Source organism: Dipodomys ordii, unplaced genomic scaffold (genome assembly GCF_000151885.1).
Source record: "Dipodomys ordii isolate 6190 unplaced genomic scaffold, Dord_2.0 Scaffold18, whole genome shotgun sequence".
Taxonomy (NCBI): domain Eukaryota; kingdom Metazoa; phylum Chordata; class Mammalia; order Rodentia; family Heteromyidae; genus Dipodomys; species Dipodomys ordii.
Genome location: NW_012267234.1, coordinates 11,010,445 through 11,038,083, shown reverse-complemented (window position 1 = coordinate 11,038,083; position 27,639 = coordinate 11,010,445). Strand labels below are relative to the sequence as shown.

At 47.7% G+C, this 27,639-nt stretch overlaps 1 protein-coding gene across 1 annotated transcript in view; it reads right to left on the bottom strand.

Moving 5' to 3' along the window:
• The window catches only part of Pkd1l3 (polycystic kidney disease 1-like 3), a 60,862-nt gene that overhangs the window by 10,933 nt on the left and 22,290 nt on the right, over positions 1 to 27,639 (bottom strand). The window contains exons 2-21 of the mRNA XM_013012674.1: positions 24,592 to 24,840; positions 24,124 to 24,272; positions 23,321 to 23,434; positions 22,617 to 22,790; positions 20,016 to 20,143; positions 19,191 to 19,317; positions 17,190 to 17,318; positions 16,428 to 16,659; positions 14,912 to 15,102; positions 13,603 to 13,833; positions 10,935 to 11,036; positions 10,552 to 10,730; positions 9,892 to 10,038; positions 7,233 to 7,429; positions 5,962 to 6,161; positions 5,388 to 5,568; positions 4,424 to 4,616; positions 4,100 to 4,334; positions 2,935 to 3,034; positions 296 to 450 (exon numbers count right to left, since the gene is read on the bottom strand). Coding sequence (XP_012868128.1) covers positions 296 to 450; positions 2,935 to 3,034; positions 4,100 to 4,334; positions 4,424 to 4,616; positions 5,388 to 5,568; positions 5,962 to 6,161; positions 7,233 to 7,429; positions 9,892 to 10,038; positions 10,552 to 10,730; positions 10,935 to 11,036; positions 13,603 to 13,833; positions 14,912 to 15,102; positions 16,428 to 16,659; positions 17,190 to 17,318; positions 19,191 to 19,317; positions 20,016 to 20,143; positions 22,617 to 22,790; positions 23,321 to 23,434; positions 24,124 to 24,272; positions 24,592 to 24,840 — 3,413 coding nt within the window. The remainder of the gene's footprint in view (positions 1 to 295; positions 451 to 2,934; positions 3,035 to 4,099; positions 4,335 to 4,423; positions 4,617 to 5,387; positions 5,569 to 5,961; positions 6,162 to 7,232; positions 7,430 to 9,891; positions 10,039 to 10,551; positions 10,731 to 10,934; positions 11,037 to 13,602; positions 13,834 to 14,911; positions 15,103 to 16,427; positions 16,660 to 17,189; positions 17,319 to 19,190; positions 19,318 to 20,015; positions 20,144 to 22,616; positions 22,791 to 23,320; positions 23,435 to 24,123; positions 24,273 to 24,591; positions 24,841 to 27,639) is intronic.

Here is a 27,639-nt window from a genome sequence, read left to right as displayed (position 1 = left end):
CACCACTTCTGGCTTTTTCTGCTTATGTGGTGCTGAGGAATGGAACCCAGGGCCTCATGCATGCAAGGCAAGCGCTCTACCACTGAGCCACCTTCCCAGTCCCCCCTTACCTTTTTTTCTAAGGCCAGTGCTCTACCATTTGACTCACACCTTGAGTCAATTAGCTTTTTGGAGGCTAATTGGAGATAACTGTACACCCAGACTGGCTTCTTTTCCCCTCTTCTTTATTTTCCATTTTATTCTCACTCCACCTTTCCCTCCAGGAGGATGTGCTGTATAGTCGGCATGAGACTACCCACTGCTCCTTACTCAACATATCACCCGTCAGCTTCAGAAGTTTCTTCTTTTTCCAGGTTCTCTTTGGGTCGTTGGTTGGCCTCGTCACCACTGGGGGTTTGTAAATGGGGTTGTTCTTATCTCTCGAGCCAGACAACGATGAAGAACATTTTGCTGTCAGAATTTCAAATACAGGCCAATGAGTGTTAGGTTAAGCGGTTGTCCAGTATTTGTTGAGCATCTATTTGAGCCTTTCCTGCTGCTTGTGAAGGATGCTGAACAAAGCTATGAGCAGTACTTCTCAACTACCTATGGTAAAGGACCCATTTTTAGAGTTTTGGATTCTGATTTATTGGAGTCCAAGACCTTTATAAAATAAAAATTATTAGAAAATGAAGTTTAGCAGAAGTATATAAAATACAAACCCTGGGGCTGGGAGCTGTGGCTCTGTGGTAGAACACTTGCCTAGGTTTGCCCTGGTTTGATTGCCACTGCTATCACCAAAAGACTAGCCACTTTTTTTTGTTGTTGTTGGTTGTGGGACCTGAACTCTGGGCCTGAGCGCTGTCCCTGAGCTCTTCTGCTTAAGGCAAGCATTCTACCATTTGAGCCACAGCACCACTTTGGTTTTCTGGTGGTTAATTGGAGGCAAGAGTTTCATGAACTTTTCTGCTTGGGCTGGCTTTGAACCACGATCCTCAGATCTCAGCCTCCTGAGTAGTTAGGGTTACAGGCGTGAGCCACTAGTGCCTGGCTAACAAGCCACTTTTGAGACAGTGTCTTGCTATGTAGTTCAGGCTGGCATTGAACTGGCAATCCTCCTACCTCAGTCTCCCAAGTACTGGGATTGAAGGCATGGAACACTATGACTGGCTAAGGATTTTCCCCTCCTTATTTTAGTGCTGAGCATTGAACCCAGGGCCTTATGCATGCCCATCAAGCAAGGTCACTGAGTTACATCCACAGCCCTTGTTTTGAAGATCAGATATAATAGGCATAGAAATAAGTACTCTGCTGAGTTCCTATGAAAGTTTCTTTTTTTGTGGGGGGGGGGTCAGGTCGTGGGGCCTGAACTCTAGGCCTGGGCGCTGTCCCTCAGCTCTTCAGCTCAAGGCGAGCGCTCTACCACTTGAGCCACAGCGTCACTTCCGGCTTTTTTCTTCTTGCTTATGTGGTGCTGAGGAATGGAATCCAGGGCCTCATGCATGCAAGGCAAGCGCTCTACCACTGAGCCACCTTCCCAGCCCCCTATGAAAGTTTCTAAGTGCTTCCTTTCAACTTCTCCCCTTGTCCTACACTGGAGAGCAGTGGTTGTCATCAGCAGTCCACACTAGAGAACACTATTGTCAGTATTAATATCAGATCCTGGGATGAGACTCAACATCTGCTTTTCGGAAAGTTCCAGAACACTACAGTGCTGCTAGACTGCAGACTACTCTGAGTAGAAGAATCTAGAGACATCTAAGTCAAGAGGAAGAGACGAAAGGAAGATGGGAGAGAGAAAATAGAGTTAAGACATTAACCTTGCCAGTGTATACGAGTCAATGGATACAAGATCACAAAAAATAAGCAAATATCTCTAAAAAGTCAGAGGTTTGGTTTCATTGATCCTGGGCTAAGGATTGAATCCAGCGAGTACTCTATTATGAAGCTACACTCCAGCCTGACAGTTGTATTGAAGGATGAGTCCCAACTCTGATGGAAAAAGGCAAGAATAAGAAAAAAAAATTCCCCGTATGCAGAAAACAATTCATAATGCATGGAGAAATGAACTAAGGGCAAGAAAGAAGCCTAGAGCTGGCTGGTGGCTCACACTTGTAATCCTAGCTCTTCAGGAGGCTGAGATCGGAAGATCATGGTATAAGCCAGGATCAGCAAGAAAGTCCAGAGACTCTTTTCCCCAGTTATCTTCCAAAAAACAGAAGTCGAGCTGTGGCTCAAGTGGAGCCTGAGTGGAAAAAGCTAAGGGTCAGTGCCCAGGCTCTAACTTCAAGCCCCCAGTATCTACATACACACATATGGACACACACGTGCACAAGCGCAGAGTTTCAGGTGAGATTGCTCATTTTCTCTCAGCAGTACAGCCCCTGGTCAGCCTGAGCAACGAGTGCTCACAGCTTCCCATCCACCGCAGACTCTGCCGCGGTGCCAGCCCTTCTTTCTCCTTCTAGTTAAGCCATGATATGACATCAACACTGCACTCATTTTTTTGCAACTGAATTTCTGGCCCCCCATTTTGCGCGTGGCTGTCCTCTGGGTGGTGTGGATGGTCTATGGCCAGTGTTGTAGAGGATGCCTCTCTCAGGCTTGGTGAGAGGATGTGGGAAGGAAAGAGGGGTTTGGGGTTTCTCTGACACCTTTAGAGAGTGGCGACACACTTGACTTAAGGGAGACAATAGAGAAGTGGATTCGTGGGGCAGACAGTTCAGTGTGACACCTGGGCACTGGAATACGGATGGTGACGGCTGAGCAATAGCATCGGGGCTCAGAGGGAGAAAGACGGGGCAGGAGGGCTGGCCCACAGAGCGCACCCAAGCTGGAGGCTAAGCGGCCACAGCCAACGAGACACAAGGTCTCTGAATGGGGGAACTGGCTGGATTCCACTGTTGCAAGTTTCTCTTTAGCAACTGAGATGGTAGCTAGGATTAGGTGACTTACCCCAAAGTGCCAAGATCCTGTTGGTCTGTTGCTCCTTTTCTTTGTTAAGCCATGGCATCCTGCTCGCCAGCAGTGAGAGTAAGAATGTGAAGACGATCACCTAGACAGGAAGGTCACAGGAGAACACCACGTGTTCCAAGGCCTTAGAACGTGATGCGGGCTAACACCACCTTTCAGTCCTGTGTTCCTTTACTTTCATGAAACACAGAATTAGCCAATCATAAACACTGTTTTATACATATGGGGATCTGAAAGGGCACTTAAGAATCTGTTAATAGTCATATTTCTAGTCTGAGGTTCTTAAGCTGGTTGGGTAGGAAAGCTTAAACTATTAAGTGATTTGTGTGGCTTGTGTAAGTTGTACAGTAACATGTCAGTCTCTTTGGAAGATCTTCAGTAGAGAATTAAGCTGGGAAAGCTGGAAGTTTAGACACACCAAGGATAGTTCCTGACCCCTGCAAAAAAAAATGTCATGAAGGGCTGGGAAGGTGGCTCAGTGGTAGAGCGCTTGCCTTGCATGCATGAGGCCCTGGGTTTAATTCCTCAGCACCACATAAGCAAAAAGAAAAGAGCCGGAAGTGGCGCTGTGGCTCAAGTGGTAGAGCGCTAGCCTTGAGCTGAAGAGCTGAGGGACAGCGCCCAGGCCCAGAGTTCAGACCCCACGACTGGACCCCCCCAAAAAAATGTCATGGAATCTTAAGAGTTAAATATGTATTAGGGAAACAAATGACCCTGCTCCAAATTGCAGAACTTCAGAGACTAGTGGGGTGATATTATTTCTTCTTTTCCCTGGGTGCTCTCTCACTTGAGCCACAGCTCTGCTTCCAACATTGTGCTGGTTAATTGGAGATTAGAGTTACATGGACTTTTCTGTCCAAGCTGGGTTCAAATTGCAATCCTCTGATCTTAGCCTCTTGAGTAGCTAGGATTACAGGCATGAGCCATTAGTGCCCAGCTTGTTCTTAAGCATTTTCTCTTCAGTCCATTCTGTCATGCATCTGTTAGTCTATCAGTTTTCGTTAGCTTACATATCCCTACCAAAGGTCACTGCATATTGATTCACTCACTGTTGTCACATCCATTAGATGCCTTAGAGATTGATAACCATGGAGCTCAGTTTCCCAAGCTGCCTGCAGCTAGAATGGCCCTTCCCCTCCTTTTGTACCTTTACTGGCTGGCTGATGAAGGTATCTTGGAGTGCCGACAGCATCATTGAAACAGCCCAGCTGGTGGCTTGGTCTTTGCTCAAGTCCAAGCTATAAAGGGCTGTAAAAAAAGCCGAAGCCAAGCTAGTGACACCTAGAAGGAGCCAGCAGATGGATGTCAATAACGCCGGTGGAAAAACGCAGCGGGGCCTCTTCCCTGCTTCTGGGCTCAGCATAGGGAAACTTGTTGTCTCCCTGAAGAAGAAAAGTTGAAGGAATATTGTCACATTCAAACACAGAGAGATGGTTTCGAGTTGCTGGGACAGCCTGGCGCGGGGCATTACCTGGCCGCCCCTTTCTCCATGGGTAGGACTCGGGTCTCCAGGAGTTCTTGGAGTTTTTGAAGCTGGCTGGCCGCTTCCCGGAGGTCGCAGGGCTGATGGCCCTGGGTGGTGGCCAGTGTGTCCAGGTGGGCTTCCAGCCTCCGCAGCACTCTGTGCAGGTACCAGTGGAAATGGTACTGGGTTTCCGACGCCACTGAAAATAGATTTCAGGTTGACACATTCACAAGTAGAAGGTTTCAGCAAATCGCATTCGTTCAGGGGAGATCAAGTCCAGAATAAAGATGCTAGTGAATTTTTACAATTGTAAAGTGATTTTATTTTATATTTTGTGCCTGTACAGAACCTCACATTCTCACTTTGCTTTTTCTGCTCGTGGCTGGTGCTCTACCGCTTGAGCCACATCTCCATGTCTAGCTTTTTGAAGGTTAGAGATAAGACTTTCCTCCCTCTGGCTGGCTTTGAACAATGATCCTCAGATGTCAGCTTCCTGAGTAGCTAGGATTACAGGTGTGAGCCACCAGCCCCTGGCTCAGTTTTCAAGTTCTTAACTTTTGGTGTCAAGACTTGAAATCTCACTGAGCCTCTTCGGCAGAGCTCCAGCATACCCAGTCTGAGGGCTCAAGATGCCTTGGTTATACTCAGAAATCCACAAATCATGTTCCTTTACCATGCTGGAGGAGAAAGTGTGGCATTTCAAGTCTTTAACAAAACACATGGGACGTGAGGATCTGACACAAAGAATGTTTTCCTTTAATGCTGTCCTCTGTCTCACTCGATATGGTCTAGCAGCCATCGAGAGGGCTCAAAGCTACCCACTCCACATTGAAAGCTTAAGGGGATGAAAATGAGCAAAGTTGCATTGCAATTCTTGCTTATGCTGGTAGGTAAAGTGAGGAAGAGCATACGGCATGCCCGGGAGGGGAGGCAAATGGAAGTCTGGTTGCTAAAATCTACTGGATTTTACCACTTGGCCCCTGGGGTTCTGAATGCCGGCAATAGCCCTGCTCCTCTAAATGAGAATGGATGATCCTGGATAAAAGCATCACCAGCTGGCTCATGTCATGAGGCGTCTGTACTGGTGGCTCACAGTCGGCAAGCAGGCGCGTGTCTCTTCTGAGCAGAAATCCCACCGTTTCCTTTAATTCCTAGCAAGGACCCGAGATGAGAAAAGTCAGTGTGTCTTATTTAGCCCAGGATGAGGGGCAGTTGCCCAGGGGGCAACTTTTCTCTTGCCAGGGGGCACGCTTTATGGAAGGAACCTCAGGGTCTCATTTTTCAGAAAGCGGTCACGTCTCGGTGGCTTCACACCTGTTTCTAGACGATGAAAAGGAATCATTTGCTCCCACATCAAACACTCTAATAGCTTCAAAGAAGCATGTGCTGCTCCACATCTAGCGATCACTAGAGCACCGTGTGTGAGCAGCTGCAGAACAGGGAGGAATTAGTGGAAAGATCTCCCAGAAGCCCTTTCCATGGCTTCTTTCCGCTACATGGGGAAAGGAGCATAGGTTACCTGTAAAACCTGAAGCTTAGCTTACCTCCACCACCTCTGCGGAGGAGCTGGGCTCCCAGGCGGCACCTGGGGGGCAGGCGGCAGGGAGGGGAGGAAGCAGGGGCAGGGCTTCTCGTGGTTGAATCCACAGGAAAAGTTGTCTAATGACCAGATGGGCGGGGAGAAGGATGACAGCAGTTTGGATGCTGATGAGCACCTCCAACCAGGTCACAGCAAATGGCCCCACTGAAAGAAACCATCCTGTCAGTCACCTTATCGTCACCACTGTGACCACCACCACCATCACCATATTACCATCATCACCACCACTACTACCATTATCACCCTATCACCCAACCATTGTGATCCCCACAAAGCTCTCTTTTGTCTCAGGTTTTAACTTTTAAGAATTTATCTAGGGGGGCTGGGAATGTGGCTTAGTGGTAGAGTGTTTTCCTAGCATGCATGAAGCCCTGGGTTTGATTCTTCAGTACCACATACACAGAAAAAGCTGACGTGGTGCTGAGCCTTAAGTGGGCAAATGCTAGCCTTGAACAAAAGAAGCTCAGGGACAGCACCCAGGCCTTGAGTTCAAGCCCCATGACCGACAAAAAGAAGAAAAAAAGAATTTAGGGTTAGAAAATGCTCATGGTAGTAAAGCTCCTAATGTGTTCCTCAGACTACGCCAGGTTTTGTTTTTGGATCAGTCATGGGCTTGAACTCTGAGCCTGGGCGCGGTCCCTGAGCTCTTCAGCTTGTCTGAGTGTTCTACCACTTGAGCCACAGCACCACTTCTGGTTTTCTGGTGATGGTGGTGGTGAAAGTCTCATGGACTTTCCTGCCTGGCCTGCTCTGAACCACAATCCTCAGATCTCAGCCTCCTGAGTGGCCAGGATTACAGGCGTGAGCTACCAGCACCCAGCTAACTGCGTTGGTTTTGAATGAATGAGGACAGCGAGAGATTTGTTGAGGTAGAATCAGGTCAGAAGAGTGGGGAGAATGCAGATGCATACCATGATTGATTGATTGTTTTCCTCTTTCATCCATCCATGCATCCTTTTTTTTTTTTTTTGAGACAGACAGCATATCCCTCCATGGCCTAGGCTGGCCTGGCACTCACTATGTGGCCCAGGCTGACTTTGTACACTCTTGATCATCCTGCCTGAGCCTCCCCAGGGCCAAGATTACAGACAGCTGCCACCACACTCAGCCTACAGTCCTAGTTCTACAGTCCTAGTTCTACCTTGAAATGAAGGAGGGGGGCTATAGTGGAAATGTTACAGACTACAGACAACACCCCACCAGACACAGCCGTACTTGGCTCGACCCTCTTGGCTGTGGGGCCTTCCATCCTCCAGAACATGACGTTAATCACCATGTCGCAGAGGAGCAGCGTCGTGCAGCAGGTGAGCCGCTGGAGTCTTGTAAATTGGTTCCAGGGATGTCGGGTTGCGATGGAGAGCCACAGATGGTCCTGGGTGAACCGTTCCACAATCGTGGAGGAGAATAAGTGTCTAAAAGGAGAAATTAAAACAAGGGGGACATGGTGTATTATTCTGAAAACACACGAGACCAAGAGACGTTTGTTCAGTAACAAACCATGTCTACTCTTCCATCTCTGTTCAACACCTCTGTGGAGAAGCTGTTAGATAATACATTTTTTTCCCTTTGGTAGTACTGGGCCTGAACTCGGAGCTCTGTGCTTGCTAGGCAAGCACTTAACTACCCGAGCCATGCTTCTGGTCCTATTAGTTACTTAGTTCTTTTAGAATTTTAGGATTGAAAACAGGCATAATTTATATTGTAGAGAGATTAAAATTAAAAACTTGTTTTAACTTTTTGAAGTTCTGACATATCTTTTACTCTTCAAAACAGGTAAATTCATACTTGGATCGCCTTCCCTATTCTACGTATGGGGGACTATAAATAAAACATATAAATATATGTAACTATAATATATGAAAAGAAACAGAAAGACATGAATGGGCTATGTTCTGGGGAGGGCATGCACACATCGGGCATCATGGAAGACGTACAGGACAGCAGAGAAGCAGGGAGAAAATGCCACAGAGAAAAGTGGCAGGCAGATTTTGCATAATTGAAGAAACAATAGAAAACTTCTACAATAGACAAAAACTAAAGGAATTGATGACCACCAACCGGTGCTACAGAAAATGCTTGGGTGTAGTAGCACACACCTGTAATCCCAGCTATCCAGAGATGGAAATAAGGAAAATCATAATTCAAGGCCAACCTGGACAAAAAGTGAGATTCCCATATCAAAAACACCAGCAAAAAACTGAGATGTGTGCCTGTAATCATGTCTCTGAGGGACCTGTAAGTTAAAGGATCATGATCTAGACTGGTTTAGGCAAAACTACAAGATCCAAACTGAAAAAACAACTAAAGTGAAAAGGCTAGAGGTATGGCTCAAGTTGTATAGCAAGTGTACAAAGACCTGAGTCCAAACTGCAATACTGAAAAAGTTGATTCTTATAGAAGATGGATGCAACCATGAAAATATGGAAAAGAATATATTTCACTGAATGAGTAGATAAGCAAATGAGAAGGATCAGACTCTAGAAAACCATTAAAATGGCTGGAATTACTACACACTGTCACTATATCTCTGAAGGTTAAGAGTGTAAATGATCTAATCAAAGGTCTCAGATTAGATTATAAATGAAGGCCTGATTATCTGGGTCTGCAGTCTGCAGTGTGATGCTAGGAGGTGCTGTGTAGTTCAGCCCCCCTTCTGCTGTAACTGAGAGCCACAGGGAGGATTGGAGACACCACTGACGCCTAACATGGCTGCTGAGACCTCTAGCACAGGGCCTGGGGCTCACATGGCACCCAGGGCTCACCTGTGCCACAACTGCTGGCCATACAGAAAAGGTCTGGCCCAAGGCACACCATAGTTAAAACATTACATATGAGGAAAAAGGAAGAACCTTGAAAGCTGCAAGAGAAGTGTCATGTCACCCGCGATGGTAAGTCCATCAGAATAAACAGATGTCTCACCGGAACTTTACAAGCAAAAAGGAATGGAATAATGTATTTGAAGAGCTGGAAGTAAACAGCTGACTATATAGATTTATCTACCCAGCAAAACTATCATCCATAACAGAGGGATAAAAACTATGCATGACAAAAATGAAACCAGCGCTACAGCGATACTCAAAGGAATCCCACACACTGAAGAGGAAGATCGATGGAACCAGGAAAATACTGGGGAAAATGAATCCCACCGAATGAGCACATCAGAACTCTTCTATCCTGCCAATCTTGACCTCTCACATAACTAGGATTGAGCAGGGGTCTTGTGAACTTTTCTGCCAGGGTTGGCTTTTCAAGTTGCTGGGATTACAGACATGAGGCACTGGTGCCCTAGTTGTTAGTTTTGCTTTATGGAAACCCAACTACAAGAGGAGAAAACAAACAATTGAGGAGAGATTACATTTAGTTTTTAAAGAAAAGTCAGGTTCTGAAAGACTTGATTTTCCTCCCTTTTCTCTTTTTTGCCTTTAGGCAATTTTATGTAAGCATATTTGTAGTTACTCATGTTGTTTCCCAGGAGAGAAAAGCAAAGAACTCAGTATCATTGAACCAAAAGACTGATCAAAAGAAAAGATACTAGGTAGCTAGGTATGTTTTCCTAAACACATCAGTATTCACTATGAAGAGTGCTTCTTGGGGCTGGAGGTGCAGCTCAGTAGATGCTGCAAGGCCCTGAGGTCAAACCCCCTACTACTGCCAGGGAGAAAAAGAAAAAGACAGGCACTGATGGCTCAAGCCTATAACCCTAGATGTGGAGGCCTGAAGTTTAAAGTCATCCACATGGAAAACCATCAGCAAAAAGCTGAGCTGGAGGTGTAGCTCAAGTGGCAGACTTCCAGCTGAGCAAGCAAGCTGAGCCAGCAGGAGGTCTCTGTTCAAATCCCAGCCCTGGGGGGAGAAGTGTGATTTTCAACATTACCTAAAGGAAAGGAGCTCTGTCCTTGAGGCTGGTGTGAAAACCCGGTCGCACTGGAAGTCTCCCAGGTCCTTGGCCAACCAGCAATCGCACAAGAAGTGCCATTTCTTCTTAGTAGCCATGTCACTGACGATCACCTGGCTGATGTACCTATGGTGAAGATGATCACATCAGGAACGCAGGCAAGAACTGCTTGCTGTGTAGTAAAAAGTAATCTAGGGTGTGGGATGTAGTAGTATACACCTGTATACTCCTACTTGGAAGGCAGAGCTAGTGTTCTAGGCAAAACAAAACAAAACAAAAAAACCAAAAGTTAATGCGATCCTATTTAAAAACAAAACCACAGGTATGGTAGAGTATACCTCTAGTCCCACCCATGTGGAAGGCAGTTGGAGGAGGATCATAGATCATAGTCCAAGGCTAGCCTGGACAAGTGCAGGAGTCTAGCAAAACCTCAAATCTCAGTGCTGCCAAAATTAACAACAATGCGCTTCCAGTGAGTGTCCAGGTAAGTGGATTGTTCCTTGCTGAGAAGGAAGGGCAGGAGGGCAACCAAGCTTCTCCTGCCCTGGGCGGGAGTGGGGGGGGGGAAGGGGAGGAGATGTGCCAGGATCTTTAAGCTTCCTCCGTCCTGGACGCGGGCCGGCGCGGGCTGGCACTGACCAGGAACACCGCCTTGGGGAGCCGTGGAGCCACAGGCGAAGGGCGTGCAGCTCCCCCAGGGGGGCCCGGGTCCCCAGCAGGAAGACGTCCAGCGCCCCTCGGCCGAAGGCTGTCGTCTGGGGGTCCCAGAGGTGACGGGGCCGGCTGTGTCCCTCCGATCCATACAGGGTGGCGACCACCTCCGCGGGGAGAGCAGATGGGCGTGGGTGGGCGTGGCCCGAGGGGAGCCCCCCAGCACAGGGTTCGGTGGGCGTGGCCCGAGGGGAGCCCCCCAGCACAGGGTTCGGTGGGCGTGGCCCGAGGGGAGGCCCCCCCCCCAGCATGACCGCTGGGCCGCCCGCTGCCCGCGGGGACGGGCCGCGATGGCGGCGAAGGGCGCCTACCTGGGCCGTGCAGGCCGCCCTCGGGCGGAGCCCCGTGCGGACCTCCACCAGGTAGTGGAAGCGGGAGCCGGGCTCGTTGTCGGCCAGGACGGTGACCTTCACCTGCGGGCGGACACGCCGGTGGCCTGGGCGGGCCTCGCGCTGCCAGCGGAGCCGCCAGCACCCCGACCCAGGGAGCGGGGGGGGGGGGCGGCCCGGAACCTGGGGCGGGAGACCCTCCGGCCTCCCTCAACTCCGGGGTCCCCGCGACAGCGGCAGCCCGGGGCCTGCTCAAGACCCCCAGGCGCAGCCCCGACCCCCCAGGACAGCCAGGCGCCGCGCGCGGGCTTCCTGTTGGGCTGGAATTTCTGAGCCCCGGAGCCTCGCTGGGAGCCGGAGCTCAGGGAGACCCCGCTCCAGAGCTCAGGGAGACCCCGCCGGAGCTCAGGGAGGCCCCGCCGGAGCTCAGGGAGACCCCACCGAACCCGCGGGGGCCCCGGGGCTCATCTCCAGCGCTGTTAGACCCTTCTGTCTTCGGATAGACGAAAGGCTGGGGTGGGGACGGTGTCCGGCACCCAGTCTGAGTCCACGTCTCGGACCATAAAAAATGAAAAAAAAGGGGGAAAGAAAAGAGAGTAGACATGAAAGAGAAGTCCAAGAACATCCCGTGGGAGTTTCGTGTTTTTGCATATGCTGATTCAGCATACGACACATTTTTCAAGTCTGGAAAAATATGAATTAGTGAGAGATCAGCTAAGCCATCTGAAGAGTACCATTCACAAAGTACAATTCATATCTCACACTTGCTATCAACATAAGTTCTGCATGAACTTCAAAGATTTTAACAGAGGAAAAGAGAACATAAAAGACTTAGAGCAAAAGGTTGAAGATCTTTCTTTTAAAGTATCTGAGTAGCATTTTTTTTTGTCAGTCATGGGACTTGAACTCTGGGCCTGGGCGCTGTCCCTCAGCTCTTCAGCTCAAGGCTAACTAGCTCTCTACCACTTGAGCCACAGCGCAACTTCCGATTTTCTAGTGGTTTATTGGAGATAAGAGTCTCACCGACTTTCCTGCCTGGGCTGGCTTTGAACCATGACCCTCAGATCTCAGCCTCCAAAGTAGCTAGGATTACAGGTGTGAGCAACCGGCGCCCAGCTCTGAGTAGAATTTTTTAGCGGTTTCTACAATGAAGAAGCCAGGACTGGGAAGGTAGCTTAGTGGTAGAGTGCTTGCCTCACATGCATGAGGCCCTGGGTTGGACACCTCAACACCACATAAACAGAAAAAGCTAGAAGTGGCACTGTGGCTTAAGTGGTAGAGTGCTAGCCTTGAGCTGAAGAGCTCAGGGACAGCGCCCAGGCCCAGAGTTCAAGCCCCACAACCAACCAAAAAGATTCTAAAAATCAGAAAACAACCAAAAAATAAAATGAAGAAGCCATAAAATAAAAAATCAGCTAATCTTGAACTAGAAAAAAGGCCATTTAGAGAGAGTGAGGGAAAGGGTGACATTGTCCAAAAAGAAATGTACTTTTTACCCGACTTATGTAACTGTAAGTTCTCTGTACATTGCCTTTATAACAAAAAAATTTTAACCCACTTTAAATAAAAAGAAAAATGATAAAGTATGAATAGTCACTTAAAATGTCACAAATAAATGACTAGACTTTTCAATAAACACACAAAAAAATGACATCCCAATACAAAATACAGCTATGGGCTACAAATGCACCCTGCATACAGGAAAGAAACTCTAGATGTGTAGGTATATGTATATGTGCACATGTGTGTGTGTGTACATGGCTTGAACTCAGAACCTCATGCCCTTGGGTTTTTTTGGACACAGCTGATACTCTACCATTTGAGCCATGCCACTAGCCCAACATTTTTCTGATTAATTGGAAAAGGGGTCTCTTGGACTTTTCTGCCTGGACTGGCTTTGAATCTCAATCCTTACATCTCAGCGTTCCTGAGTAGCAAGGATTGTAGGAATGAGACTGGTACCTGACTCCAAGTGGCTAAACAACAAAAACAAAAAGGCCAGCCTCACTCATAGTAAGAAAAACTCCAGGCTGGAAAGGTGGCTTAGTGGTAGAGTGCTTGCCTAGCATACATGGAGCCCTGGATTTGATTCCTCAGTACCACATACACAGAAAAAGCCAGAGGTGGTACTATGGCTCAAGTGGTAGAGTGCTAGCCTTGAACAAAAAGAAGTTTAGGGACAGTGCCTGGCCCGAGGACTGGCAGGAAAAAAAAAAAAAAGAAAAACTCCAAGTTATAATAAGATGTATGTGTGTGTGCGCTGGTCCTGGGGTTTGAACTCAAGAGCCTGGGCGCTGTTCCTGGGCTTCCTTGCTCGAGGCTAGCACTCTATCACTTGAACCACAGCTATTCTTCTGGCTTTTTTGGTAGTTAGCTGGAGATAAGAGTCTTTTCTGCCTGGACACAATCCTCAGATCTCAGCCTCCTGAGTGAGTAGGATCACAGCTATGAGCCATCCATGCCCAGCTATGAGGTCTGATATTTAAAACTACTTATGTTAGGAAAAATAACCCAAATTCTCTGCTAACACCTATCATCTTGCCAGCTGCATCTGTGTGGAATTGATAGCGCCATGTTAACTGCTTCTTTGGGTGAACGCGAGCCTTTGCCTAGCTTGGCACACACAGGCCTGGAGTCCAGGAGCGCTCACCTTCTGCATATCCCGCTGGTCCTTCCTCCAAGCCCACACTGCTAAGAACATGTAGAGCCCTAAAAGGCTGGCCAGCAGCGACACCCCCACAGGGTTGTTTGACACGTGACGGAACAGTGTGACTGTGTCTTCAACCCTCACTGTCCTGGGCACAATGAAGAAGTCGCTGCCGAAGAAGGTCAGGTGGTCACAGAGACACTGCGTCTTCACAACTGTGCTCCGCAGCCCCACCTGGAATCACACGGGAGCACCACTGTGGGTGGATGGGATGAGGGATGAGCGGAAGAGGGAGGGGCACAAAATGGAAGCAAAGGAAGGGAGGTGGCAAAGCCCGGCTTGGTACCCAGGCCCTGCAGGAGCCACACTTTGAACCCTGCCTGTCCTGTTCTACATGTCTTCTAGAGGAACTTTGCACATGTGCACAAAATATGTGCACAAGAGTGTTTCTATCAGCATTGTTTGTGAGCAGAAAAATGGGGGAAATGGTAGCTTGTAATCCTAGCTGCTCAGGAGACTGAGATTTGAGGATCACAGTTTGAAGCCAGCCCAGGAAGAAATGAGAGAGAGAGAGAAGCCAAGTGAAAGTGCAAGGCTCCAAGCTGAAACCCTGCTACTGATGTGCTCCGCACGCATGTGCACAAACACACACACACACACCAAAAAAAGGGGAAACAATCTCTCTATATAGGTACATACATAGGAGACAAATAGAATAGTATGCAACGGTCAAGATCTATCTCAGAAATTTAGATAGGGTTGAGCCTCCTGCCTCAGCCTTCTGATTAGCTGGGATTACACGCACGCGTCACCACACCCAGCTCTTCAAATACAGATTTCTGTATATGAATTGTCATTTGGTTTTATGTTTTTTTTTTCCTTTTGTCAGTTGTGAGGCTTTAACTCGGGGCCTGAGTGCTGTTCCTGAGCTTTTCCACTGAAGGCTACCCTCTACCACTTTGAGCCACAGCTCTACTTCCAACTTTTGGTGGTTAATTGGACATAAGAGTCTCATGGATTTTTCTGTCCTAGCTGGCTTTGAACCATGATTCTCAGATCTCACCCTAGGATTAGAGACATAAGCCAGCAGTGCCTGGCTTTGAATTGTTATATTTACCCAGGTCTACATTGAGAAAGAAATGACGAAACAGACACAAGTCTGCTCCTTCTCCAGAGACACATTCTCCCTCTGGCCACATAATCAACCTCCTTTCTCCCAGGCTGATCCCTGCTCCTCCTGGGCTGTCTCCAAGGAGCGACTAAGCAGCCACATGCAACAGCAGCTTACGTAGAAGGGATGTGTCCTCCTTACTTGACATCCACTGCTTTTCCAAGTCCTGTTGTTCTTGTCCCAGAAATAACACTGGGTGACCGCAGTTACCACCGAGACCAGGATGGGTGTCTGCCAGGCAGTCTCTGTCTCATTCAATATGGCGGTTATGTAGTAGGTGCCGGTCCTGTACTGCAGGCTGTCAGGAGTCAGCACCCACGTGTAGTCCTCATCTGAGGACAAGCAGGGATGCTTGGGTATGTTACAAGTGAGACAAAAATATCCCTAGTACCTTTCTTCCCAAGACAGGGCCTCACACCTAGAATTCTAGCTGTCAGAAGGCTGAGATCTAAAGATTGGATCTAAGCCAGCCCGGTCAGGTAAGTCCATTCTGATTCTGATTTTCCTCAACAATTAAAAATGAAACGAGTAGTTCTTAAAGCCTTTCAACACTATATTTAAAAATTATATCACTGGGCGTGTGTGTGTGTGTGTGTGTGTGTGTGTGATATTAGGGTTTAGACTCAAGGTCTGGTGCTGGCTAGGCAAGCACTCCACAACAGAGCAATCCTGCAGTCCTTCATGTTTTGGTTATTCTTCAGGTATTATTATTGCCTAGTGTCAGCAGGCCCCAGGTACATGGTGACGCAATCCATGCCACCTGCAAAACTGGGATTAAAGGCACACACCTACATTCTGGGGGCTCAGAGCAGCGTTTGTGTGTGTTCTTGTTCTGGAGCTTGAATTTAGGGTCTCCTGATATTATTTGGCTTTTTTCACTCCAGGCTAGTGTTCTACCACTTGAACCATACCTTCACTTCTGGCTTTTTGGTGGTTAATTGGAGATCAGAGTTTTCCAGACTTTTCTGCCCTGGCTGGCTTTGAACTAACATCTTCAGAATTCAACTTCCTGCCTAACTAGGATTACAGGCATGAGCTGCAGTGCCTGGCTCTGCATATTACATTACACAGAACTTGCTTTATCTCATTTACAACCTTCCTTTCACGCCGCAGTCCATCAATTTTCTTTTTTTGGGGGGGGTCCAGTTGTGGGGCCCGAACTCTGGGCCTGGGCACTGTCCCTCAGCTCTTCAGCTCAAGGCTAGTGCTCTACCACTTGAGCCACAGTGCCACTTCTGGCTTTTTTTCTTTTTGCTTACGTGGTGCTGAGGACTCGAACCCAGGGCCTCATGCATGCAAGGCAAGCGCTCTACCACGGAGCCACCTTCCCAGCCCCAGTCCATCAATTTTCAAAAATGCCTGGGATGGCCTGTTCATGTGAACTTACACATGTGGTAAAAGTTACATTAGAAGTCAGTTCATATAAGAACGAATGTTTGTAAGGCCCGTGAAAACTGATCAAAGTCTGAGCCTTAAATCTGAGTCATTTCCTGGTTGTGATTTTGTACCGTAGCTGGACAAACTGTTCACATTTGAGGAAATTGGGTAACAAGTACATCTATTAACATTGCATGCAAATCTACAATTATCTCCAAATAAAAGGAAGGAAAAGAAAAATGTTTTTCAAAGTAAGTTTTGGGACTGTGATCGGGTTTACCTTTCTGCCCTGTGGTGCTCTTGGGCAGGGTGGTGGTCAGGAGGAAGCAGGTGTGGTTGGGCGGGTATTGGAAGCCAAGGTAGAGAGTGAGGAAGAGAGGACTTGCAGGCTCAATGGCCACCAGCAGGGATCTCTCCACAGAGGTGACGTTCACACTGGCTGTGAAGCGGGCTGTGCTGGTGTTGAGGCTGCTGGCATGGGTGTCTATGTTGGCATTCCTCCAGAGCACAATCTAGAAAAGACACTGTTAACCCTGCAGGTGGGGATCTCAGGAGCTCCCTGCTCTCCAGGCCTTCCTCTTTGAGTATTAATTAGTAGGGAACACACTTTTGGGGGTTATGGGAGAATAAAAAAACACATCTTCTAAAACCCTTCTTCCTAAGGGTGAGGTATTTCTCTTTGTAAAAGTTTCTGCTAGGTGCTGGTAGCTCACGCCTGTAATCCGAACTACCCAAAAAGCTGAGATCTGAGGATTGTGCTTTGAAGCCAACCCAGGCAGGAAAGGCAGAAAGACTTCAATTAACCACCAAAAAAGCCAGAAGTGGAGTTGTGGCTTAGGTGGTAGAGCACGACCCTGGAACACAAAAGCTCAGAGACAGAGCCCAGGCTGATTCAAGCCCTAGGACTGGCACTCGTGTGTGCACACACACACGTACACAAATGTTTCTGTGATATTGAACAAAATGTTGGAATTTCCACAGGTTCCATCCTGTTCTCCAGGCTGTTCCATTCCCTCTCGTTTCCTGCTCGAGAAATTCCTACCTCCACGTCTTCCATCAGGTCGTGGACGTGGAGCTGTTCCTGGCCAGAACTTAACAACACGCTTCCAACGCTTCCTGTGATGTTCCTGCCATCAAACGTCTGGAAGGGATTGAAAGCCAATCCTGTAACCTGCAGACAGAGGCAAGCCCTGTTTTCTCAGTTGCCAAAATATTGATAAATGACCTGCTGAAAGATGAGGACAGGATTCAGATATAAATTAATGAGGTAGTTTCCTTACTGATATCTGAAATGAAATAATGCTCTGCCTTTGGAACATTTGTGAAAAACAATAGAAGATGAGTCTTCTACATGGGACCACCAGAAACAATTTGTAAAAAGATCTAGAGCGTTGGGCTTCGGGGGCATGCCTGTAATGCTGGCTACTCAAGAGGCTGAGATCTGAGGCTGAGCTCTGAGGATCAAGGTGCAAAGTCATCCTGGGCAGTAATGTCCATGAGACTTTTCTTTTAAGTTGGTTATGGAGCTTTAACTTAGGCCCTGGGCACTGTCCCTGAGCTTTTCTGCTAAAGGGTAGCACTGTACTATTTTGAGCCATAGCTCCACTTCTGTTTGTTCGTTGCTTAATTGGAGAGAAGAGTTTCATGGGGGCTTTCCTGCCTGGGCTGACTTATAAACTGTGATCCTCAGATCTCAGCTTCCTGAGTAGCTAGGATTACAGGAATGAGCCACTAGTTCCTCACCCATGAGACTCTTATCTCCACTAACCCCCCCCCAAAAAAAGCCAGGAGTGGAGTTGTGGCTCTTATCTCCACTAATGCCCCCCAAAAAAGCCAGGAGTGGAGTTGTGGCTCAGGTGGTAGAGTGCTAGCCTTGAGCAAATGAAGCTCTGGGACAGCACCCAGGCCCTGAGTGCAAGACCCAGGACCAGCACAATAAATAAAGATCTAGAAGTTTCTGTATTATTATGAAGCATTCTCTTCAGGATAAAGCAGCAGCAGTATTTGTGGTAGGTAAGTGCTACAAAGCAATACAATGTACAACTAGGTTGTTACACTGAGACACCTGAAGTATTCACATATTCACAACATCCTATAAAGAACTGAGATTGCTTCATATCACGGCATGGAAACGTAGCTGGATTCAGATGTCTGTTTGCTTTTAACACTAGATCCTCATTTTTAAACTTTATTTTTGTTTTTGAGGTTCAGAAGGTTGAATCCAGGGCCCCATGTTTACTAGACAGTGCCCTACCACATGTCCATAGTCTTATTATTCAACGTCTTTCTTTTCTTTTTTGTCCATTGTGGAGCCTGAATTCTGGGCCTGGGTGCTGTCCCTCAGCTCGTTAGCTCAAGGCTAGTGCTCTATCACTTGAGCCACAGCGCTGGTTCCAGCTTTTTCTGCTTATGTGGTGCTGAGGAATCGAACCCAGAGGCTCATGCATGCAAGGCAAGCGCTCTACCACTGAGCCACCTTCCCAGCCACTCAAAGTTTGTTTTTAAGATAAGGTCTTATAACTGCTTAGGTTGGCCATCACTCATGATCCTGTCTCTGCCACCTGAGTAGCTGGGATTACAGGTAAGCACAACCACACCCAACTTATACTGGATCTTTTTTTTTTTTTGCCAGTCCTCGGGCTTGAACTTGGGGTCTGGGCACTGTCCCTGAGCTTCTTTTGGTCAGTGCTACTTCCAGCTTATTCTGATTATGTGGTACTGAGGAATCAAACCCAGGGCTTCATGCACGCTAGGCAAGCACTCTACCACTGAGCCACCTTCCCAGCCCTTCTTTTGGTTTCTAAGATTCTTGCTATGAAGTGCAAAGTGGCCTGAAACTCCTGATCCTCTTGCCAAAGCCTGAGTGCTGGGATTACAGGCATGAACCACCATGCCTGGTGTTTATGCTGGGTCTTTTAAAGAGGATTCTGTCTGACAGTGTGAAATGGAAATTAGAAGCATACTCTTCGCTCCGGCAGTGTGGTCTGCCAGCTCACATTTCCCCCTGTGCCCCACCCAGCAGTCAGACCCTGTCTTCACTCACCTGCACCTTCACTCTTGGATACTTATTCAAGAATGCCTCCAAGGCTGAAGACGATGGCAAACCTAAGCTCACGGGCGCTGGACCGCCCAGCGTGTAAGAGCTCAGTGGCAACGTCGATATGTTTTGACTAATGAAAAAAAAGAAAAAGAAAAAGTCAATTTTTTTGTGTGTGGGTCATGGAGCCTGAACTCTGGGCTTGGGCGCTGTCCCTGAGCTCTTCAGCGCAAGGCTAGCGCTCTACCACTGGAGCCACTGTGCCACTTCTGGTTTTCTAAGTGGTTTATTGGAGATAAGAGTCTCATGGACTTGGGGCTGGGAAGGTGGCTCAGTGGTAGAGCGCTTGCCTTGCATCCATGAGGCCCTGGGTTCGATTCCTCAGCACCACATAAGCAAAAAAAGCTGGAAGTGGTGCTGTGGCTCAAGTGGTAGAGCACTAGCCTTGAGCTGAAGAGCTGAGGGACAGTGCCCAGACCCAGAGTTCAGGCACCATGACTGGCAAAAAAAAAAAAGCGTCTCATGGACTTTCCTGCCCAGATTGGCTTTGAACCACGATCCTCAGATCTCAGCCTCCTAAATGGCTAGGATTACAGGCGTGAGCTGCTGGTGCCTAGCTGAAAAATCAATTTTTATATGTCAAAAAGGTAAAAAATGGGATTGGAGGCATGGCTCAGTTGGTAGACCACCAGCCAATGAACAAAAGCATCGGGAACCAAGTTCCAGACCTAATTTCAACAGATAAAAGAAAAAAAAAGAACGAAAAAGTAAAAACAAAACAAAACAAAAAACCCCAAACACCCCACATCGTCATTGGTCCCCTCCGCGCACCTGCTCAGCAGCACAGACGCGGCGGCGGAGGTGAGTGTCACCGAGGACTGGCAGCCTGGGTTCTGCTGCAGGAACGCATCCTGGATTGTGCCCAGGGCCAGCAAGGCCATCTCCAGCATGTCTTCCACCTGTGCAGAGGGGAGGCAGGAGGTCTGGGCTTGTGCTGGGGAGGGAAGGGGGAGCGGGAGCAGGGACATTCACTGCATATAAGGAAGGCCTATTGCTGGAGCCGGCCTCGGTCCTCACAGCAAGCTCTCAGCTGCGGGAGGCCCAGCCTCCTCTGGGTCTGCCAAGAGCTGCTGCCAAGGAAAGCCAGGGTCTAAGTTGCCTTGGACCTGCTCATGAATAGGCCAGGCGCTAGAATCTTACTTCCTATAAATTACTCAGAAAAAGTCGGAAGGGGAGCTGTGGCTCAAGTGGTAGAGCACTAGCCTTGAGCACAAAGAGGCTCAAGGACAGTGCCCAAACCCTGAGATCAAGCCCCAAGACTGGCCAAAAACAAATACTTAAATCATCATTGCTGGTCCTTGTAGCTCACACTTAGAATCCTAGCTACTCAGGAGGTTGAGACCTGAGGATCACAATTCAAAGCCAGCCTGAGCAGGAAAGTCCTTGAGACTCTTATCTCCAATTAATCACCAGAAAATGGGAGGCAGAGCTGTGGCTCAAAGAGCTGGAATGCTAGCCTTCAGTAGGAGCCGCACGGCTGATAATTGATTCATAAAAAGTAAAGCATTATTACAACAAAATTCCCATACAATTCATTTCTCTCTCTCTCATTCAGTGATTTTAGAATATGTCACAGGGGTACCTGACTATCACCACAATCTAGTGTTTGAATTCACCTCCTAAAATACCCCTGGGTACCCACTAGTAGTCACCTCTCTCCCTCCGGACCCATTTCTAGGGAACCACTGGTCTACAGAGCACTGTGTCTGTACTCTGCACAGGGCACAGTCTCTAGATTGAACCCGTTTTCTCTTTGTCCTGCCTTGTTTCTGCTTTGCTCCAGAAACCTGGAGCAAAGTCTTGCATTTCATACAAATGAATCACAATTTCTTTTGTGACCATCTGGCTAGCTTCACTTGCCAGGCTGCTTTCAAGCATGTTCACCCATGCTCTAGCTTGTATGTTCAATTCACTCTTTTTTGTGTGGCTAAATAGTATTCTATTGTATGAATACAGCACAGTTTGTTTATCCATCGCCCAGGTCATGGGCAGCTGAGCTGCTTCAACTTTTGGCTCTTTCACTATTTGCAGAATGTGCTATGAGCCTGGGTGTATACTTATGTGTAGGGAGCCGACAGTAAAGTTTAAAGGTCATCTTGACCCCAGTGCTCACTTGAAGGCACGTAAAAGGAACTGGCTTACTTAAAAAACACCAGGTGCCCGGGATTGCTTTGCTATGTCTGCAGAGTTTGTTTTACTTTCTACCAGTTGACTTGTCCTGTTTTTACTGCACTCTGTCTTTACTGAAATTTTCCTTGTTTTTCTGCACTATTGTAACCTTATGTTACCTCTTGACTTCTAATAGTATATATTAGGGAAAGTTAAAAATAAACGGGGCTGCAGTCTTGAGCCGCAGACCTCCCGACCCCATCCTTTGTCTTATGTCTTTATTTTTCCGCATCCTCGCCCCCTAATTCAGGATTCCCTTTCCTTGCCAGCAGACTCTGGCACTTCTGGATATGGACATGTGCTTTCAATTCTTGCATGTTTGTGCCAAGGAGCAGCATTGGTAGACTATATGGTGATTATAGTTTTAACCTTTTTTTTTTTTTTGTCGGTTGTGAGGCTTGAACTCTGAGCCTGAGTGCTGTCCCTCAGCTCTTCAGCTCAAGGCTAGTGCTCTACCACTTGAGCCACAGCGCCACTTCCAGCTTTTTCTGCTTATGTGGTGCCAGGGCCTCATGCATGCAAGGCAAGCACTCTACGACTGAGCCACCTTTCCAGCCCTAGTTTTAATCTTTTGAAGAACTGCCAAATTGTTTTTCCAAAGTGGCCACGTTTTACAATCCTCTAATATATGGTGACAATTTCTCTGTAGCTCATCAATACTTGCCCATCTTTTGGGGCATGAAATAGTATTTTTCTCTTTACTTTTTCTTGTTCTTTTTGAGATAAGGTCTTATATATATAAATATATATATTATTTTCCTTATAAATATCAATGATGAACATCTCTCTTTCTCTTTGTGTATGTGTGGGTAAGGTAGGGTCTCACTATGTACTTAGGACTTAGCATAGGACTTAACATAGCTCGAGGATAGCTTGGAACTTGATGTCAGAATCTTCCTACCCTTGTCTTCTAAGTGCTTGGATTAAAGGTGTGTACCACAATGCCAAGACATGATGAACATCTTTTATGTGGATAGCAAATATTATGTGCCAGTGCTAGTGTTTTTTTTATTACTAACTGGGCACTCAGTAGCGTGTGCCCGTGAGTAGGGTAGAGAGGGAGACCAGAGACAACTTGGCAAAGTCATTTCTTTCCAGTCAGTCCTTGTGGTGTGAGCTCCAGCTGTATTTCCTGGATAGGCTGGAGCAGAGGCCAGGTAATAACCAACTCTATTTGTGAATGCCTGTACGTACCACCCATACCTGGTTGGTGTCCTGCTTGGGTGTCTGCAGCTTTTCCACTTCACCATTCATCACACTGGGGGGTGGAAAGTGGCAGAGAGTTGCAGGGGTTTCGGAACCCCGAGTGCCTCTGTTCTGAGAGGGGATCCGCAGGATCTGCTCAGTCAGGTCAATGAGCAGGTTGACCACAGGGACCTGGATGTCAGAGAAGAGACATTCATGCCGGACTACTGCCAAGTGGCTTAAACATGTTTGTGCTCTTCTTATAAGCAGTCTGGTATTGCTCACACAGTTCAAATGCATTTTTATAAAAGGCAGTATTATCATTTGGCAGGTAAGGAAATTACAGGGTTCCATATTATCTGTGTGGGGAATATGGTACCATCAATGGTATTTTCTGGGATGCTAGCAAGCCAATGTGTCTGGGTGGTAAGTAGTCCACTGGACGTCTAATCGGCAAAACTAAGGTAGAGGAAGGCATCCGTGACAGCAGTGGAGCTCACGTGCTGAGGACATGCTTTGTGGTATCATGGCCTTGGCAATAACTCTAAGATGGCACCTACTCATTGCTTTACTCAGTCTTCATCCTTGCAAACCCTTAATTTCTGTCTCCAGCAAATGGTTCGATGATGCTAAATTCTGCACAGGGTGCAACTCCAGATTCTGATTTCCATTTTCCCCTTTGTCCTGCCATGTCCCCACCCAGTCGTCCGTCCTCCGCTCACCTGGGCTGGCGACTGAAAGCTTGGAGCTAGGTCTCGCAGGTTCTGGAGGGTCTCACAGGCTTTCTTTAGCTCTCTCCGAGTCGGGCTCAGGTGCTTTGCTAGCTCACTGCTAACCTATTGGAAAGAAAGAATTTTGTTAAAACTGACAATGACTTCCTGTTCGTGGTTGGATACATCATCTTCACTCGGCTCTCCTGGACCACACGTCTTAGACCATTAGTCCCCCATTCAATGGGCTCAGGGTGGGGGCGGGGCCAGCAGAGTGTGAACTTGGACTTGAAGATCACCAATCGTCTCCAAAGAAGTTTTGCACATTTTTGGTTAGATTTAATTCCTAGGCACTTGCTATAAGAGCTAATGTGTATGCACACACATGCACGTGTGCACACGTGCGCACATGTGCACACACGCGTGCATGCACACACATGCACACACATACTTTGAGACAGGAACTCACTATGTATCCTGATTAGCCTCAAATTCACAATCTTCCTGCTTCAGCCTCCTGAGTGCTAGAATTACAGGCGTGTGCCCCTATACTCATACCTGGGTGGTATCTCTTTTTGCATCTTATTTTCTTAACTCATTGTTGCTAGCAGTAAAAATGCACTTTACCCTAGTACATGGATCTGGCCTTGAGTGACAAGACATTCTAGATTTATAGATACCTTTGGATATTCAAACCCACTTCATGTATAAATCACTAGATAAAAACTTCTTTTTGGAAGTAGGAAATAAAGAGTACTTTCTTCAGTTGCTTTGCTTTTTCCGCCTGGGTTTGCTGGGGAGGGGCGAGGGGAGACCTGACTGTAGGTGCTGACAAGGTGGACAGGTGGGCAGAACACTGTGTCCTTCAAGGACTGCGTACCAACAACTAAGAACAAGCTGTACAGCACAGAAACAGATTCGTCTTGTTCTGGCTTCTGCTGAGACTGCAAGAATCTGTCCTGCACTGGTATGGGAAGGTGGACAGGCCTTTTCTCACTCTAACTCTTGAAACATCACAACCACAGGAAGGAAGGCTGCAAGTGGTTCTCCAGGGTCTGTGTGCACAAGCATTGGCATTTGAACTCAGGACCTTGGGCTCTTGCTTGGCTGTTTTGCTCAAGGCTGACACTATCACTTGAGCCACATCTCACAGATTTGTTGGTCTAGGCTGGATTTGAACCAAGATTCTCAGATCTCAGTCTCCTCAGTAACTAGGACTACAGGTGTGAGCCACAGCCCCTGACTAGAAGCTGCACAGTTGGGCCACAGTGTTGCATATGTACCTGATTGGATGTGTTGTGAGGTGACCCCTGTGGGGGAGCCGTGCTGACACCCTGCTGGGAGTCCCCGCCTGGGCTCGTAGCCATGTCTGCCTGAGGGGCTGTGGCAGGTGTCGTGGCGGCCGGCCTGGGGAGCTCTGTCTCTGTAGACCACGGCGGGCTGCTGGGTGCAGACATAGTAGATGGTGCCTTCGGTGTGGTTTTTAGAACCACAGCAGGAAACGGGTTGCCCGGATGACATAAGGTCTTGGACTAAAAGATAAGAACGTATGAAAGAAAAGCCTGATGCTGCTTGTTACCAACTCACGAGTCATTAAGGCAGATTCCCACACTTTCCTCAACTCTCAGGCCCTAGGAGTTTTGTTTTGTCTCACTACATAGCCCAACCTCAAATCAAGATCCTTCTGGGTGCTGGATTGCAGGAGTGCTACACTGCTCTCAGCTCCTAGGAGACATTGACAAGTACTTCTGTCTAAAATGCCCTGTGGCTGGGCACCAGAGGCTCACGCCTATAATCCTAGCAATTCAGGAGGCAGAGATCTGAGGATCATGGTTCCAAGCTAGCCCAGCCAGGAAAGTCCATGAGACTCTTATCCTCCGTTAGCCACTAATTAACTGGAAGTGAAGCAAAGGGCTCAGGGGCAGTGCTCAGGCCTAGAGTTCAAGCCCCAGGACCAGCAAAAACAATAAACAAACAAACCAACCCAGAAAGCCATGTACTATGAAGGCCACAGTGTACATTGTGGACATCAAATATATTGTCAACCACTCAATAACTGTTGAACATCTACCATGTGCAAGGCTATGTTACGGAGAAGCAGAGGTAGAGCAGTGAAGGAGTGAGCCGTGCTGTGTGCCCGCGGCCTCCACTGGAGTGAGACACACAGACTGACGTGTGTGTGATGACAAAGTGCTGGGACGGAGATTGCGTGTGTGGGCGTGTGTGGATGGAGGGCTGCGTGTGTGGGTGTGTGTGGATGTGAGACTGTGTGTGTGGGCGTGTGTGGATGTGAGACTGCGTGTGTGGGCGTGTGTGGATGTGAGACTGCGTGTGTGGGCGTGTGTGGATGGGAGACTGCGTGTGTGGGCGTGTGTGGATGGGAGACTGCGTGTGTGGGCGTGTGTGGGCGTGTGCACAGTGCTGCGGCAGGCAGCTCTGGGAGGGCTGAGGAGCTGTGGAGAGCATGCTCGCCGTCTCTGCAGCCATCTGCGGCAGGCCAAGGGCTGGCTATGAGAGAGGCTTGGTCTGTTTACTACCTTTGTTCTCTTTTCACTTTGATTCTTTTCTGTCCTTATTTGTGTATGCCAGTCCTGGGGCTTGAACTCAGGGCCTGGGTGCTGTCTTTGAGCTTTTTTACCCAAGGCTGATGCTCTACTAAACAGAGTTTCCAGTTTTCTGGTGGTTAATCGGAGATAAGAGTCTCATGGACTTTCCTGCCTGGGCTGGCTTTAAACCACAATACTCAGATCTCAGCCTCCTGAGTAGCTAGGATTACGGTTTGAACCACTGTACCCAGCCTATTTTTTTTTTTGGTCGGTCATGGGGCCTGAACTCTGGGCCTGAGCTCTTCAGCTCAAGGCTAGCACTCTACCACTTGAGCCACAGTGCCACTTCCGGCTTTTTTCTATTTATGTGGTGCTGAGGAATTGAAGCCAAGGCCTCATGCATGCAAGGCATGCACTCTACCACTGAGACACCTTCCCAGCGCCCCCTCTCACCCCCACCTTATTTTTGTATATATTTTTGAAAGAGGTCACAAGTCCTCTTTGGGATGTCTTAGAATAAAGACAACCAACAAATAGAAATTATGTCAACATGAAAGCCTAAATACAGACTTTACAAGTTTCTTTAATAAAACATTAAGCCCAATTATTTCCTCATTTAAGTACTTTCCTTATTAGAAAACACCTTTCTGCCAGGTACCAGAGACTCATGCCTGTAATCCTAGCTACTCAGGAGGCTGAGATCTGGAGGATCTCAGTTCTATACCAGCCCCCAAAGAAAAATCCTTGAGAGTCCATCTCCAATTAACCAGCAGAAAGCAGGGCTGGAGGTATGGCTCAAGAAGTGGTTGAACACCAACCATGAGCAAAAATGCTGAGCTAGAACATGAGGCCCCAAGTTCAAGTCCTGGTACCAGCACAGAAAAAAAGAAGAAAAAGAAAACTTTATGCAGAGCACTTTATGAGACAGAGTTGAATGCTGTCAGGATCTACCAGGCATGAAGAAGAGATGAATATTCCACTTATGACTTGTGTAGGAGGGTGTACATACAAGATTAGCAGAAGCAGGCTGGTGACATGAGGTGGAGAGATGATCTCCTAGAGAAACAAGAAAGTAGGTTAAACTTTTTATGAATAAATTGAGATCATTCAGAAGATAATCACTTACAAAATTTTACCAGATTGTCAATACTGCTTTATTGCTCATTTCATATTTTCCATTAAGAAAACCATGACCAGCAAGTGCTCTGCGCTGGCAGGCCTGTTAGGAGTGCTGGTGGAAGTAAATTAGTGCAACCACCATGGGATGCAGTGTGGAGGCTCCTCAAAGAACTAAATGTAGAACATCTTTAGGATCCAGCTACGCTACTTTTAGGCATCTGCCTGAAAGACTGCAAGTTAAGATACAATAAAGCCATCTACACACCCATGATCATTCCTGCACCATTTACCACCCAAGTTACGGAATCAGCCCAGATGTAACTTATTTTCTCATGACACGTTTATAATAACATTATATGAAGCACGGCTTTTGTGAAATGGACACAGCTGAGCTCAGACTTTCATATATATCTCCAATATCATTGCTTCAGTTATAATCAGAACTGATAGCCCTTGATTCTGGGGCCTGTGTCTGTGGATTTAACCAACTTAAGACTGGGGCTGGGAGCTGGGAAGGTGGCTCAGCGGTAGAGTGCTTGCCTTGCATGCATGAGGCCCTGGGTTCGATTCCTCAGCACCACATAAGCAAAAAGAAAAAAGCCGGAAGTGGCCCTGTGGCTCAAGTGGTACAGCGCTAGCCTTAAGCTGAAGAGCTGAGGGACAGCG